Genomic DNA, 18,322 nt, shown 5'->3' on the forward strand with positions numbered 1-18,322 from the left:
TAAATACACATTTTACACGATACTCAGTCAAATTTTAAAATAACCTTGAATCTTAGCTCGGCCGCCAAACTTTCAATTCACCTGTTTGGTTTTAACTTTCACACTATAGAGCGCCAAAATTCTATGACTAAGGTTTTTGTGGATTTCTCTGTTTCTTTCTAATGGCACAATTACGAGACGAATAACCACTAAATAAACGACACTTTATTGTACACTAGTTTTAGCCCGCGACTCCGTCCGCGTGGAATAGTTACTTTGGCATAACGCTATATTTTACCCGCCTGTTCATTTACGTAGAAAATGAAAATATTTTTGAATTATAGACAATGTCTCAAAAGGGAAAAACACCCCGATTTTGAAACATTATTTATTGGTGCTCTTATCTTAGCGTGATGTTATATAGCCTATAGCCTTTCTCAGTAAATGGGCTATCTAACACTGAAAAAAATTTTCAAATCGGACCATTAGTTCCTGAGATTAGCGCGTTCAAATAAACAAACTCTTCAGCTTTATAATATTAGTATAGATTAAATACGATTCAATATTGGACGACTTTATCTCGTGTGTTTGATTCTACTGCACCAACAGACGACAAAAAAAAGCGGTGTGAAAAGTTGAGGAAAACTTAGAAAATTATATTTTCAAACATAATATGTTTGTTTACGTTAACCCGATAAAATGCTCTAAAGGAAAACGTGAAGCCGTCCTCTTAAAAAAATGATTTATTTAAGTAACTAGCTGACCCGGCAGACTTCGTAGTGCCTCAATCGACAAATAAAAGACCTAAACTTTTGTATAAAATAAACTTAAAACAAACAAAAGGAATCCGTTCGACGTGGGAAACATCAAGCGGAAAACAAAATTGTTATTTTTATTTACTTCCGAGCATTTTCATATTTATCTACCTTAAAAACTTTATCTGGGCTTCCACAAATAATTCAAGACCAAAATTAGCCAGATCGGTCCAGCCGTTCTCGAGTTTTAGCGAGACTAACGAACAGCAATTCATTTTTATATATATGGATAGATAGATTGTCGGCGAGATTCTTTGAAATAATGTTCGAATTTCTTTCTAGATGCAAACGATTCTCCATCACAATGGCAGCGGCGAGGCTGCCTATACCGGTCGGTTGAAAGCCAGAGAGGTGCACCGAGCCATCACCTTGCATCCGGTGAAAGACCATCGCCAGATGTACAGAATACATTCATATTTCAAGGTATGTAGAACAGCAGCAACTTCGAGAGGAACTTATTTAAAATGTGTGTTCAATTTTTCAATTTAAGTTCGAATTAAGAGTTGTTACATCTTTTAGAACAGTGATCACGCTGAATTCGTATGATACAAATTAAAAAGGGTAGGCAGCGCATTGGCCCTGCCCCTGGCATTGCTGAAGTCCATGAGCGACGGTAACCACTCATCATCAGGTGGGCCGTATGCACGTCCGCCTACAAGGGCAACATAAAAAAAAAAACTAAGCACCTCATGCACCATGTACCGAATTAAAAATTTGTACTTGCCTGCGAGACTTGGAACCCCGTGTAGCCGTATCGCTCGATACGAATGTATCGGGCGTCTTAACGTCAGGCCACGGATGCTTTGAACCGCAACCTAATGTACTAGCATTTGTTTGCGCAATCGACAACGTAAATGTCGCCACCGACTGTCGAGTTCTAAGTCCCAGTTTTACAGTACAACGGCTGCCCGATCCTTCAAACCGAAACGCATTACTGTTACACAGCAGAAATAGGCATGGTGGTGGTGCCTACCCGTGCGGATCCACAAAACCTCCTACCACCAGTAATTACCCAAATTATTAATTTTTGCGGGCTTGATTTTTATTACACGATACTATAATTTCACCGTGAAAGTCATTTGTGAATTTTTGTTAAGTAGGTATTTCATTTAAAAAAATCGTACTTGCTAGCGGGATTCGAGCACCGGCACACTAGCATCGCTAGATATGAATGCACCGGGCTTCTTATCCCGCAGGCCACAACGACTTCGGTGAATATTACCGGAGCTTGAGCTTGACAATTGAGAATGAAACTCTAAATTTTAATTAAATTGTTTTAATTAAAAATAAGTCTCAATAAATCTAAACGAAATGAACTAAACCAACGTTTTGTATGCCAGCTGTGAACGTGCCAAAATTAAGGTTATTTTTTGTAGGATATTCGAAATAAACGATCTTAAATTGCTATAAATTCGTCAGATATGTCGAGACACGAACTATATTATGTATAATATTATGGCTGGATAACATGCTAGGCAATTACCGTACCTAGATTAGTATAATGGTAGTTCTTGAACCATTTCATTATCTTTGGTGTTCTGGGTACCTGAGAACCAGCAGATCCTTAATCGTTTCCTCATAGACGCCTAATGACAGTTGACGAGCTGCTAGTTTGTAGTATTGAACACATTATATTTTTGGTACACGGGTAGATTTCGTCCGAACTTCAGATTTTTTTTTCCTACCTAAGCTGATAACCTTGAGAGGCTATGTCAGCGTCGTCTTAACTAGTAGGTGAGCTCACGGGGCTCAAACCTGATGACGTTGGCTCGCATCCGGAACTCCCGGTGTTTATCTTACTCACACTTATCCTTTTGTTTCACATTCCTGCATGTTTACTGATCAATTTTTTTATTTTTTTATGGCTTAAATGGGTGGACGAGCTCACAGCCCACCTGGTGTTAAGTGGTTACTGGAGCCCATAGCCATCTACGACGTAAATGCGCAACCCACTTTGAGATATAAGTTCTAAGATCTCAGTATAGTTACAACGGCTGCCCCACCCTTCAAACCGAAACGCATTACTGCTTCACGGCAGTAATAGGCAGGATGGTGGTACCTACCCGTGCGGACTCACAAGAGGTCCTACCACCAGTAAAGTGGGGTCCTGAGCTTGTTCAAATCTAAGCAATAAAAAAAATATAGCTTCTACTTTTAACTTCTTTTGTACGTAAACGCTGACCCCGTGGGCTATTAACTGATGAAATGTCCATGTTTACGCAAGACAGATGTTTCCGTGAACTCGGAGTTGGGCGTAAAAAATATGTTAGTACGTTCTGACATTTAGCTTCTGACGTCACACGAATTAGTCGAGTGAGCTTCTAGAAAATCAGTGCAGCTGTCTTTTACCGCGAGAAGCATTTGTAATTAGCTATGTAAATAAGCCTCAAAGTCGATTAATACTTATTTCTAATTGCAAATACTTCGGTTGGACGGTAAACTAATCTTGTAAATGTTGGTAGCGCGATTTAGATTCTGATTGCGTTTATTCTTGATACTACGAGTTCTCTTTACGTTGACAGAACATGATCGAAAGAAAGAAAACGTGATCTTGATTACCTTAAATCTATACTAATACAGTAGAATCCGGATATAACGACTTTCAAGGGACCGGCAAAACTATGTCGTACTAACCGGATGACGTACAAAACGGCAGAATTATTTCTTAAGTACATATGTTAAGTACATATATTCAGTCAACTCATGGAGCCTGTAAATTTTTGCATGTCTAACTGTATAGCGAAAAATTTCTTTCTCTTGTAGCAGAGGTACATTCACTGGTATACCCCAGTCGCGCTGAAGCTTGAACCACTGTAACAATGCCTTATCCACCGACTCATGAGTAGAAGTCCTTACACATTTGTATTTTAAAACATTGGCATTAAACATCGGCTCGATCTTATCTTTATTCTTCTTTATTGTTGATATTGTAGAATGAGATACGCCAAACTCCTTCGTGAGGGTTGCATTTGATTCACCGGCTTCTAATCGGTGTAATATTGCACTTTATTCTTCAATTGTAAAACACTTTCGCTTCATAGAACTCATTTTGTCGAGCTTTAAGAACTTGTCATAACAAGTGACAAGCACTAACTGTGATTCACGCGCCAATAAAGGGGGCGGGGTGAAGTTGGGGCGCCGAGGTATTGGTAGGTTATGTAAATAAAACATTGTGCGTCGTTTTGACCGGACGTATCATTATAATATTCATAATTAAGGGTCGCTATAAGCAGTTGGTCGCTTAAAACGGAGGCGCACTAAACGGTTATATTTTCTCAGTACCTAACTATGAAACCTAACTTGAGTAATCATTATCGTCGTTAAAAGCGGTTAGTCGTTATAAGCGAAGTCGTTGTATATGAATTCTACTGTATTATAAAGCTGAAGAGTTTGTTTAAACGCGCTAATCTCAGGAACTACTGGTCCGCTTTGAAAAAACGACAGAATTGTTCCCCTTTAAAAGAACTAAAAAAAAGTCCGCGACAGCATATGTCTATATGTTAAGGTTGGCTCACTATAACGTTTTTTATGCTAACCAAATTTGTTCTAAAATAAAGCATTATTTGAGAACTATTCCAGGCGGACGAAGTCGCGGGCAAAAGCTAGTCCATAAATAATATGCTTGGATACATCTATGATAAGTTTTTTGTTTCATTCGTTCATTGTTTCATTCGTTCATTTTACTGGTGGTTGGACTTCTTGTGAGTCCGTACGGGTAGGTACCACCAACTTGCCTGTTGCTGCCGTGAAGCAGTAATGCGTTTCGGTTTGAAGGGCGGGGCAGCCGTTATAACTATACTGAGATCTTAGAACTTATATCTTTAAGGTGGGTGGCGCATTTACGTTTTTGATGTCTAGGGGCTCCAGTAACCATTTAACACCAGGTGGGATGTGAGCTGGTCCACCCATCAAAGCAATAAAAAAAAATTGGACAGGCGAAGGGAACGTAACCCTTACAGCTAAACCTTTTGTAATCAAGGAAGCCTATCTCTGCAGAATGAAAAGTGAATGTGACTAAAATGAAATAGCTTCTTAGTAAATTGATGTATTTATTCATTGTTTAATGGGTGGGTGGCAACATTCGCACGTTTATCTCTATATACTTCTGCGACCGCTTAAAGATGAATCGTAACAACATTTAACCAACATTAATGAAAGTTTATTTGGTCTTCGTATAAAAACCAAAGGTATACAGAATACTTTCGCAATCAAACGTAGGTATATGTATGTAAAAGAAGTCGGGCCCCTACTTGTGCGATTCAAATTTCGAGCACACGCTTCCGCTTGTGAAGTTTATACAAGTTTATTTAAAACATAAATATATTCTCCCTTTGATCACGGTCGTTGTTTTGTTTAGTTCTATTCGTAACACGTACTATTTGGCCAGTTTCAGCGGTAGGTAATAATCCGGTGTCTGTTGTTATTGTTCAAAAGTATGCGTAGGTACACAAATTATATTTGTAGGATTAGTAAGAACGGAACGTGTGAAAAGCGTGTGGATTGGAGCGTTAAGATGTGGATGACAGAACACGCCAAGAAAGGGAAAAAGGAATGACAGAGCAAAAGGAAGATGGCAAAGATGTTTTTTTTTCCTATCTCTGATGCTTTTTTTTTTTATTGCTTAGACGTGTGGACGAGCTCCTAGCCCACCTGGTGTTAAGTGGTTACTGGAGCCCATAGACATCTACAACGTAAATGCGCCACACACCTTGAGATATAGTTCTAAGGTCTCAGTATAGTCACAACGGCTGCCCCACCCTTCAAACCGAAACGCATTACTGCTTCACGGCAGAAATAGGCGGGGCGGTGGTACCTACCCGTGCGGACTCACAATAGGTCCTACCACCAGTAATTACCCAAATTATAATTCTGCGGGTTTCACTTTTATTGCACGATGTTATTCCTTCACCGTGAAAGTCAATCGTGAACATTTGCTGAGTACGTATTTCATTAGAAAAATTGGTACCCGCCAGCGGGATTCGATCATCGGTGCATCGCTAGATACGAATGCACCGGACGTCTTATCCTTTAGGCCACGACGACTTCAAACCTCGCCTTGACGTGTAGGCGTACCCACGGGGCTCGAACCGGGAAGAGTTGCTAACACTGGCCCTAGCAAGAGCAGTTCATCACAGAATCTACCACCGGATCGGAAAGGCGACACACTGAGAAGATCCGGCGAACTCCGGCAATTCCGGGAAACTCAGGGTTAATTTACTCGTTGAGCCTTTCGACGGGTTCGGCGAGGACGGTGGCCGGATCGAAGATGATTGAATGAGTACGGCGTAAAAAAAATGACGGATAATTTTTAATGATTATAATAGAGAATATTCGAGAAAATAGCAATAAAAGTGCAACAATGGCCTTATTTTATTTGCCACAATGCCAATTCTACATATTCGTATTCATTGAGGGCAATACACGAATAGTGATGAGGTGGAAGTAATTGTGCGTCAGTTGCTATACAATATGCGTGTTAACAGCTATTATTAAATAACACATAAAAAATCCATTCACCTTGCTTAGGAATAAGGAAGATATAACAGTTCTGGGCCTTTTAATTTCGTGCAAGACAAATATACTGTATGTTTTTATTGGTCGGCAGCCATACGCTTGCTGTGAAGTTGTTATCGGAACCCCTGGACATCTCAACCACCCTAAAGACATGGGATTAAAGTATCGATTGCATTTCATGACAGCCCTCAAGCCGCAGATTATAAGAGACAGATGTAGGCAGAATGGTACTAGCCTGCGTTGCGGTATAACCGTATACTCTACGACTAATAATCGGCGATTGTAGTATACCGGCCTAATCTTCAGAAAAAGATGAAAAGATGCAGAGACGTTAGACTAAAATCGGCCTGATTTCAACAAGGCCGCTTTGTATGATGTCGTCAATATATATTATACAGAACAAAAGCCGTCTTGTGGGAAATTGCTGGCAAATTACGCACACAGACATACATAACTTCACCCGGCTTCATTCTTGAATCGCGTTCTTTCCCGAGCGCAAGGACATGCCCTTTTTTGGATATGCCTTGAAACGGGTCTTTAACGGAGCTCAGTGTGGTATTGGTATTAATAATGTCGATGAGTTAAAGTACCCATTCACGATTAGATGAGTTATGGCGACTAGAAAAAAATCTTCTATATATCTTAGACTAGAATCAGACATTACTCTTTTTTTCAAACGAGATTTCAAGAGTTAGTAGTCTGTCTCTCTCTTCGATCGGTCCCTTACTGCTGAGGATCGTCAGATTCCGTCAACCAGCTGTCTCCATCGATCCCGTTTTGTAGCTTCGTGGAGTGCGGATAACTGTACCTCTGGTATTACGGATGGTCATCAGCGATCGACCAGTCATCACCAGGTAGCCGAAAATTCGTTTGCCTTCGAAAGCAACAATAAAATCATCATCAGCCCACAGTCGTCCACTGCTGGGCAAATGCCACCCCGAATCCACACCATGAGCCCGGTCTACGGCTCTCCTCATCCACTTCTTGCCGGTCACCGTTCGGAGGTCATCCCACCACCCAGCCAGCCAATAATAAAAACCATTCTTAAATTCAATAACAGTCGTTTTACGTATAATATGCGTTCGGCTTACTTTGGTCCGTGCATCGGTGATGAGGGCATCTGACCCGTGACAATAATGAGCTTTTTCAAGATCAAGTCAGTAGCGTCTGTGAAGGATGAGTGCTGTTTGAAAAGATTAAAGCGGATGTTTACTTGATAACGTGGGTGCAACGATCTGGCTGACATTAACGTGACTCTTTTTTAATTACTAGTGGCCCCGCAGTGGTCGAAATCCGACTATAATTAATTGAAATTATAAGTTTAAACATTATTATGGTTCTATTGTCAAACACTCGTTATATTTCTATAATATAATCACAGATTTCGCTAAAACTGCACTATAGATAAATAATATTAAAGGCAAACAAAATTAATCTATTCTTACTTTGACCACAGACTATAAACAACAACAAAAGTTTGACAATTGACAACAAGAAAGAGTATATTTTAACCATAGACCTATATAGTAGGGACACGACATATTGTTCTATACGTACAATTGCTTATATAAATAGCACCCATTTTGAAGGCACACACATAAACATATATCTATCTCGTTCTTACTCAGCACTTTAACTCGCAGGAAAACAATATAACAGTATTTCAGTGCGTACATAAAATGAAACATGAATATACGTAAATGTCTCCGTCTCCGTCTAATGAGGCCGAAAATCCGCCATGTTTAGCGCGCCAAATGTCATTGTCACGTCAGTTCGGCCGTCTGTTTTGGGTTGTACATTATTTATTGACTTTGATATCGATTTAATATGATTGCTTATATAAAATTTCTAATTTTATCATGCTTAAAACATACAAAAATAATAATTAAAACATATTTTATAGGATCTCAAGAAAGTCGATGCCCCAAAACTATTATCTATATATATTTAAATTCATTATGGAGCCTTCATCCGAAACATAGATTATACACTTAATATATTTGAATCCGAAATATCGGACACCATTTTTCGGTCGGAATCTATTCATCATGACACTAATCATAAATACCTCTTTAAAATATGTCATCAAAACATATTTAGACATTCTGTTTAGATATTTCGGGAAAAAGGCTACCGACAAAATCTCTTCGGAACTATTTAAATAAAATAGTTTTATTCCGCAGTGAGTAAAACACTATTGTAAATTCGTTAAATATTTATTAATTAAGTGATTTTAGAGAGGAAGTCACAAGGAATGACGTTTGTAATTTCATTAACGAATAAATGTTCTGTAGGTGTTTTTTTTATCAGGCGGTCCCTTGATAAGTTTAAAATTTGCGTGCGGTGCGGTAGTGTGGTGCACCTTCCTTGAGGTGCGCTGCGGTAGTGTGTTACGGACTTTAGAGTCAGCAAAACAATTAAAATAGATTGTAATAGTCTAAGAAAAACACGTACTCAAAATACGATAGCATTCAGCATGCTAGAAATGGGCTGATGGCACTGTACTATGCCATATCTTTATGTTTTGCGGCAAACGACAACTTTATAAAATCAGTGTAGCAAATTTTAAAAATCGTCATATCGTTTACTTGGAAAATTTGAAGCACGAACTCGTCTTAGATTTCACATAATATCTAAATCACATCATCTTCGCACATAAAAATATACTTACTTCCTATTAAAGTATAAATTCTACAAATACATTCATACTCAACAATATTTAAAATAAAATAAGCCAAGAACGTTTATCGATAAAACCTACTAACATTAAAATCTTCTGGGCAGCACTAAAACCGCCATGTTTTGTGGCCAGATGACGTCACAGTGGCACGAATTTTTTGTTGACGTTTCATTTCCATAAGTTTCCTACTTCAGTGATTTTAACGTATGTGCTTTGTCAAATACATCGAAGTGTGTGTAATGTTTTATTTTATAGATTTAATGTATGTTTTCTGCATAATTAAAAAAAAATTAGCATTTTGCACTCCTCTACATTTTCTATAAGTGTTGGAAAGGAGATTGAAACGATTACATACATTTTTGGGCCCGAATGTAACGTGATGAAACTAATATGAATTAATAGATTCAGATTTATCAGTACCTTGCTGAAAGTTATAAAAGTTTTCTCAATCTGAGAGCCGAGTTAATAAAGATTTATTAAAAGTTAGGTTATGTTACAATCTCTTTAAAAGAGCTGAATAATAACTTATTTAAGCATAAGTAAATGTTTATTATATCCATTGCATAATCTTTTAAATGTCATATTATGAATGAATATCAATGATATATATCAGGTATGGAATATGGAATTGCTATCCCACAATTCACACAGCGATCCATAATTTCAACAGTATCCAATGCAACAATTTCAAGTCAAACGTGTGAGCGATCTTCGGTGTCCAGTGTAGAAGCAATTGTCGTACAAGGCTGGCAGAGTTGGAATCCGTAATAATAAAGCAGTGATCGTTGAAAATATAAAAACAGCCCGATAGATACACACTCAAAATGCGTCGAAGATACAAAACGAGTAGAGCAGAAAAACCAACAAGCGCCAAAAAATAATTGCATAATCTATGAACAAACGTCATGTCAGCTTACTGTCAAAGCTGTCATCAAAAATACAATCGATTTTAATCGATTTGAAATCATATTACTTTGTTAAGTAATAATAGACTTTTTCTTCATTTATGTATATAATCGTAATTAAATCCGGCGTATACCGCACTTGTATACAACAAGTATAAATTGCTCATTTAATTAATTTGCATTAATTACCTAGTGCAGTGTTTTTCTTTTTATAATCCTGTAATCGATTAATTAAATCGATCACACCGTTATACCGACAAAAACTAACTTTCTCATTTTTCTCCGGTCCCAGAAAGAGGATTGAGGTGATTTTTTATATTCTTATATAAAAAAATATGACAAATTTCTTAGACTACATTCCAAGTTATTACATTTTTGGCCCACGATTTTCCGTCTCCTTTTATCCTCCTCCATTCGCGCAATTTTTGTAAAAAGGGGTACAGAGTTTTTGCTTTAAGTATTAATGTATACCTACTAGTGGTCCCGCAGTAGTCGAAATTTGACTAATTAAATGAAATTATAAGTTTGTACACTATTATGAATATATTTTCAAAGACTTATACTTCTATAATCACAAATTTCGCCAAGACTACACTACAGAAAAATATTAATAAAGACAAAATTTGACCACAGACGTCAAGAACAAAAGTTTGACAATAAATAGTATGCATGCGTGTGTGCGTCAAATACATGGTATGTAGTGTGTAATGTTTTCTTTATAGATTTAATGTATCTTCTATGCATTATTTAAAAAAAATATTAGCATTGTGCACTTCTTCTCTATATTCTCTATAAGTGTAGAAAATTTCATACTCCTCCGTCCGCGCAATTTTCGTAAAAAGGGATACAAAATTTTTGCTTCACGTATTAATATATAGATATTATATTTTATTACTTGATGCTGAATTAAAGAATGATTGATGAATGATTTTACCTTGAGGAAGTCGTTCGAAGTCTTATTTGTATTGCGATACCGACCATGCAAACTGAAATCCTTGATTTATGCACTGCAGTATAGATAAGACGGTTGTGTCCGCCCGTGCAAGCCTGATGCGTGCTACCGTTACTATGTCGTAGCGTTTGAGGGCTTTTTTTAAATACAAGTCATTTTCGAATCTATATAAAACTAGAAACATTAATGAGCAAATGGGTAAGCATAATGTCGCAATACGAAAGTACCTAAGGGCTGGTTTTTTTCTCTCTTTTTTATTGCTTTGATAGTTGGAATAGCTCATGGCCCACCTGATGTTAAGTGGTTACCGGAGCGCATATACATCTACAACGTAAATGCAGCCACCCATCTTGAGATATGAGTTCTAAGGTCTAAAACTGCTTTAAAGGGTGGGGTAGCCGTTGTAATAGTACAACGGCTACCCCACCCTTTAAGTTAAGTACGAATTTCATTAGAAAAATTGGTACCCGCAAGCGGGATGCGAACACCGGTCCATCGTAAGATTCAAATGCACCAGACGTCTTATACTTTAGGCCACGACGACTTTCCAGAAAGATTTTTGTCATTACGCCTCCTCCACTTCTTACTTTCAACAACGGCTTAGTACGTAATGAGCTCTCTGTCCTTTGGCAGCAATAAAAAGCGTTTTGTTTTCGTTAGTAATTTTGTGGGCTTATATTAAAGTTGGCTGCTTAGTAGTCTAGTTCTCATTCACATCTCGTGGGCATGCTATATTGTTATCAGAGACCACGGTCTCTTTTTTTTTCTACCTGTGCTGATAGCCTTGAGAGGCTATTTCAGCTTCACCCTAACGTGTAGGTGAGCTCACGGGGCTCAAACCGGGAGAGTTGCTAGCACTGGCCCTAGCAAGAGTAGTGCTTCGCAGAATCTACCACCGCATCGGAAACCCGACCCACTGAGAAGATCCAGCGAGAAACTCAGTGGGCTGTGTCTGTGGGTTAATTCGCTCGTCGAGCCTTTGTGGTACCTAAAAGCACCGTTAATGGAACCTCGGTCTCAATAGAAGTCTATGAGAATTCTGCTTAGATCGGTAATAATTAAAATTATTTTTGGAGTAAGTAATCATTATTACTAACAACCTGGTGCGTCCAATTATTGATTTTAAGTTTATGAAGCATCAATCAGTATCAGTGGTCTAAGCTCGTCGCAAACGGCTTGCAGAAAAAACCTTATTTTGACATATATTTATACCGATTAGGACCCATTGCTTATCAACGCTTATTTATATTATATTTGACTGTATGATAAGAGTTCAAGTGCAGATTTGTACACGACAAAATGTAATAGCGATTACATTTGTAATCCAATATAAATTTTCGGTTTAATAACTATAAATTTACGCCTGCGTTTTATGGTTAAAAATATTATACTTGATAAATAAATAGATATACATAGATAATTATAATAATTGTACAGTTTTTAGTGAGGTTTCTAATCGTTAATACCTTGATAGAATTGCATCGGTCCGCCAGTTTGTTTTCACGATCTTATTTAAAGACTACAGAGTGGAAACAGTTCACAATGCGCTCCATAAATCGCCTTAGAATGTTGTTGAAATGGCAAAAAATTTATGTAAAAATCAATCTTACAATAACAAATTTATTACTTTTCCAGAACTTTCGTATCCAAGAGCTTCGTGAGCGTTCCCTGGATCTCCACCGGGACATCTCCTCGGCGCTTCGGGAGCTCTCTATTCCCCGGGACGAGGTCGATGACTTTGTCTTACCCGGAGACGTCCCGCTGTTCCCGGCCAAGATTGGGGAGCCAGGATACTTGGGGGATAATAAAATATTAGGTATTTTAAGTTACAAAACATTTTTTAAACATAAGATTAATGAATAAATATGGATGATGGAATTTTCGAAAACAATATTATTAGGTTTCTAACGAACTGTGTGCTTAGTGCGAGTTTCTAAACGTTCTCGATAGCGTAAAAGTTAAGCCAATTTTGTATGCAGTTGGAACAGCGCCCCTAGCGGTAGACGTACGCAAACGATCCCATTCCATACAAATATGAGCTAACTTTTACGCTGTCGACAACGTTAAAAAACTCGCACTAAACACACTAGCTTCTTTACGGGGCAGTATCATATAGCATCATATAGCATAGCAGTGAAGACCAGGAAGAGGCCTACATGAATTTTTAAGCTGCATCATGAGTCTGAAGCGCTATTCCCTGCATTACACCCAGCATTCTTAAGGAATCCAAATATATACCTAAGATGTTCGTCCGTAGTAGTAACAACAACATCCGGTCATTCCAGGTGCCCCAATAGACATGAATCGGTACAAGCCCTCCAATCTAGACGATATCGTCATATTCGACTTCATCAGCAAGAGCCTGTACTCCGCCTACCACTCAAACCCGAAAAGACGAGTGGAGTTACCCCTGAAAGAAGCTATGGATGATGTTATCAGAGAAGTGAGTAGTGAATAATTTATTGTCTATATGTGAAGGAAAAACTTTGTATCCCTTTTTACGACAATTGCGCGGACGGAGGAGTATGAAATTTCCCACACTTATAAAGAATATAGAGAAGAAGTGCAGAATGTTAATATTTTTTTTAATTATGCCCAAAAAAACATTAAATCAATAAGAAAAACATTATACACACTACCATCGTTACCATGTACATATTTGACGCACACACGCATGCATATTTATTTATTGTCAATGTCTTTATTAATATTTTTCTATAGTGTAGTCTTGACGAAATTTGTGATTATAGAAGTATAATAGTTTTTGAAAATAGAATCATAATAGTGTACAAACTTATAATTTCAATTAATTATAGTCGAATTTCGACTACTGCGGGACCACTAGTTGCACTTATTGCGCTAGGAGGTAGAGTATATGATTAAAATAATGTGTACGGTACGCTCTTATTGAACATTTGCCATCAGAGCAGTAGTTTTTATATTCATAATATTATGAAGCGAATAAAAAATAAATTGCTATGTGTTGTGATGCTCAAGAATCCACTTATTTTCTTCTGGTGAGTATTGTAAACGACGAAAAAGATATTACCGGAGAATAGGCAGCGGCACTATCTGAGCAATCACACTTAGATTACACCAGCAAGCAGAAATCACCCATTCGTCATACTAATTGGTGGTAGCTCACAGTATCACTACATAGTATAAAACAAAGTCACTTTCTCTGTCCCTATATCTGTCTGTCCCTATGTATGCTTAAATCTTTAAAACTATGCAACGGATTTTGATGCGGTTTTTTTTAATAAATAGAGTGATCAAAGAGGAACGTTTATATGTAAAATAACATCCATTAAATAGTGGAGAAATCAATAAAAAATTACAGTTTCCGAAGCGAAGCGAGGGTGGGTCGCTAGTATTGTATATACAGCTTAAAGTATATTTCTGCCGTAAAGAAATGATGCATTGTGGTTTGATGGACAGCAAAGTCTGTTTGGAATACAATATAGACTATTACCTCTGTAGATTCTGTTAGCCACTACTAACATGTGTGCCGTGCTGGAGTCATGGTCCAGACGGCTGGCTGATCCTTCGGCTGGTCGTGGACCGTCGAGGCGATTCGCCCGGTCCTTGTGGATTGGGTGAATCGTGACAGAGGACGCCTCACTTTCCGGCTCACGCAGGTGCTCACTGGGCATGGTTGCTTCGGTGAGTTCCTGCACCGGATCAGAGCCGAGCTGACGGCAGAGTGCCACCATTGTGATTGCGACTTGGACACGGCAGAGCATATGCTCGTCGCCTGGCCCCGCATGGGAGGGGTGGCGCCGTGTCCTCGTCGCAAAAGTAGGAAACGACTTGTCGTTGCCGAGTGTTGTGGCATCGATGCTCGGCGACGACGAGTCGTGGAAGGCGATGCTCGACTTCTGCGAGTGCACCATCTCGCAGAAGGAGGCGGCGGGGCGCGTGAGAGACGCACAATCCCGCCGCCGTGGAGCGGGGGCCAGGGAGACGGATCTCGCCCAAGCCCTGGCCCTCTAAGTGTTTCGGGTCCCCCCTCACATGTCGGGGACCGGCGGCGGCGAGGGGGGCCTAAGAAGACGCAAGAGCATCCGGCAAGCTGCTCTGCACGCGTTTTACGCAAGAGCATCCGGGTGATGGAAGGCCGGCTATCCTCGACCCACGCTGGTTGTGGTCCAGCGGGGTATTCCGTAGGATAGCTCACTCTAACCGGCGCCATCTAGGCGGGCTTCGGATAGCCTGCCGACCGAGAGGGCTGGTGGTCGTGGCGCCGACGACCGCCGGTCCGGCGTCCCGAGGGGGAGGGTGATGGGAGAGATGTGCTCCGCACTAAACGCTTTACTTTCCCCCCTTTGCCTCTTCATGAGTTCTGTCTCATGCGAGGTTTGGACGTTGGTTGTTGAGCGACAGGAGGTTTTAGTCAGTTCGACTCTGACATGCTCCGCCCTCTATCCCCAGTGGAGGGCGGAAGTCCGGCGATTTCCTCCTGACCAAAAAAAAAAAAACATGTGCGCCGTGAGATTGTCTTTGGAATACCAAGTATTTTTATTTTATTTTAAAAGAAACATTGTCGTGGTGATTATGTTTATAACAGTTAATTTTAGTCGTTTGGTATTGAACTTTGTGACCTTTTGCTTGTGTGCAGTTATCTATAGAACAATTTATTTCTGAATCACTTTACGATTCTGGTCGTCATATTACTTTCAATAAGATAAAAAAAAAAAAACGTGTGGCACTCGGGAACTGCCGCGGTAAAGCTATTGCATAGCATTTTTTATCAACTTATGCAATTATAATTAGACAATGATAATTTAATATTAAAATAATAATAAAACAAGACGCTATATTAAACATTAATAAAAGCAAAACATTAATTGTCCCCTTCACACTCATAAGCTAGACCGCGCGAGAGAGAGAGATGGGCAGACTTTTCATGATGCGCATGCAGTGTGACGTCACGCCAGGCGCTTATTCAAAACACTACACAAGCGCAACGTGTGAATGTGTTGAACGCGAACTACATGGTAGGCGGAGTGAGGGGTGTTAGGTTTTTTTCGTTACGGAATTTCATGATTCGGTCGCCGCGCTCAAGGCTCGCGATAAAAGCTATGCAATAGCTTAAAAATGTTGTGAATTTTCGTACTTTAACAGAAAAATTTTAAATTTAATAACACAGACAGATAAGGCCAAACTAATGTTGCGTGTCATGAAGAGTGTCGATACAAAATCAACTAACATCGCTAAAATGCTTCATGATCCAAATCAGACTGATGAGGAAGTCGCTTTTGAATAATTTTTCGGTCTTCAAATGGAGATATTGCGCTGAGTTATTAAAATAAAACCAAAATTAGTTATGAATGGAGACATGCATAGGTATTGGAAATAAAACTCAAAGTATCTAAAACTAACATAGGCCATGTAAATGTAAATACATCTGGCTGAGACCTTCATAGGTTTTTGAGCACTAGATTACCACTTTTCAAATTGATGCATGACTTTAGTTGAATTAGACTGAAGGATGAATGACATTGTTTGTGCTATCTGACTTGGATAATGACGGATATTATTAGTTGGCTAAGCTGCTTAGGGGATCTTACCTCCGAACTCTGTTACGGGATAAATGTAAGCGGTGTTTGGGGATGAATAGAAGTCAGGAATAAAAAAGATCTTTTAGGATTTAATTGACGGACTCTGCCCTGCTTGCTGTTCAGTAATTAAGATAGTGCGACAAGTGCAAGATTGTCACAAAAACTATGAGGCTAGGCCCAAATAATATTCCGGGTTTTTTTTTGTTAGCAAGTTGACCGATAAAGTTATGCTTATCTGATGTTACACCCACCCCTTCATTATTACTCTTCTTGAGACTGTTGTATTAGGACTGTTTTAATAAAGAATGTCTGTTCCATTATAGGTCTTAATAGAAAATGTCGCCAAAAAGTCCTCAATTTCATTTCGGATTTAAATTTTTTTTTTTTGGGTGTAAGATGATTGGCACAACGCGACAACGCTCTTGTGTTTTAGATATTTTATTTCTTATCACACAAGGTAAAGGTTAATTGAAGTACAATGCTATTGTCGTGCTATCGTTATTATTTTGACTTTTGGCCTTTTTGATTTTTAATAACCAACTAGAATAGCTTTGTTTTTATGTTTTATTCGTGAATTCAAATTGTAGTGCAATCGATACATTGGATTTATATATACATAAAAATATTCAGATTTAAGAAAGACAGAGTCAGCGAAACTTTTTCGATATCTGCTAGTTATTTATGACAGCATATAGCTATGAATAGTAGACGAGGATAGATGAAGGTGGACCAATGCAAATGGATATTGACTATTTTTAGAAGTCGCTGTGCCCCCTGAATATGTCTTATATATATTAACCGGTTAGTCTTATTAACTAACACGTAAATACTAAGTAAACAACTACCATTCAGTTTGGGTTTGAAAAAAAATTGCTATGCAATCAGGGTACAAATAAATTCCTAATTTAATCCAAAACTGAAACTAGAAGTCGTCGTGGCGTAACGGATAAGACGTCCGGTGCATTCGTGTTGAGCGATGCACCGGGGTTTGAATCTCAGGCGGGTACCAATTTTTCTAATGAATTACGTACTCAACAAATGTTCACGATTCACTTCCACGGTCAAGGAATAACATCGTGTAATAAAAATTAAACCCGCAAAATTATAATTTGCGTAATTACTGGTGGTAGGACCTTTTGTGAGTCCGCGCGGTTGGGTACCACACCACCACCCTGCCTATTTCTGCCGTGAAAGCAGTAATGCGTTTCGGTTTGAAGGGTGGGGCAGCCGTTGTAACTACCTATATACTTGAGACTTTAGAACTTATATCTCAAGATGGATGGCGCATTTACGTTGCGGATATCTATGGGCTCCAGTAACGAATTAACACCAGGTGGGCTGTGAGCTCATCCACCCATCTAAGCAATAAATAAATAAAAACTAATTTTTGTGTATTTGATTTTTCCAGGTTATGGAGATTATTAATGCACCGTCTCGTCAACGAGGACGTGTGATTGACTTCAACGAGCTTCTGTACGGATACACCAGGCTCCAGCCGGTGCACGGAGCCGATCACATCTTGGATCTGCTGTTGAAGTACAGGAGATACAGAGGAAGGAAAATGACAGCCGCAGTTAGACGACATGCTTATTTGCAGCAGTCGTTTACAGGTAAGGATTTTGTGATTTAAAAAAAAGATGTGTGGTATCGTGGAACACCGGATAGGAACGAAGTTCTATAATATAAAAATATTAATTTTAAGTTCTATTCGAGGTATAAAGAAAATCATTATTCGGGTATACATTTCTTATTATAATTTTTTTATTGATAAAAATAAAAATAAAAAACTACTTTACAAAGTTATCAACTTTATTTTATTCACAATGTTTTATAAAACAGATATAATAAAAAAATTTTATTTTTTGTACGTTATTACAAAGTTAAGTCGTACACTGTGTGCGTTACTAATAAAAATC

General features: G+C 38.7%; 1 protein-coding gene across 1 annotated transcript in view; it reads left to right on the forward strand.

Annotated features, from left to right (window-relative positions):
* The window catches only part of Chsy (Chondroitin sulfate synthase), a 99,028-nt gene that overhangs the window by 74,068 nt on the left and 6,638 nt on the right, over nt 1-18,322 (forward strand). Inside the window, exons 2-5 of the mRNA XM_089736292.1 lie at nt 1,077-1,217; nt 12,481-12,661; nt 13,131-13,288; nt 17,815-18,016. Coding sequence (XP_089592418.1) covers nt 1,077-1,217; nt 12,481-12,661; nt 13,131-13,288; nt 17,815-18,016 — 682 coding nt within the window. The remainder of the gene's footprint in view (nt 1-1,076; nt 1,218-12,480; nt 12,662-13,130; nt 13,289-17,814; nt 18,017-18,322) is intronic.

Source organism: Bombyx mandarina, chromosome 21 (genome assembly GCF_030267445.1).
Source record: "Bombyx mandarina strain Sakado chromosome 21, ASM3026744v2".
NCBI classification, from domain to species: Eukaryota; Metazoa; Arthropoda; class Insecta; order Lepidoptera; family Bombycidae; genus Bombyx; species Bombyx mandarina.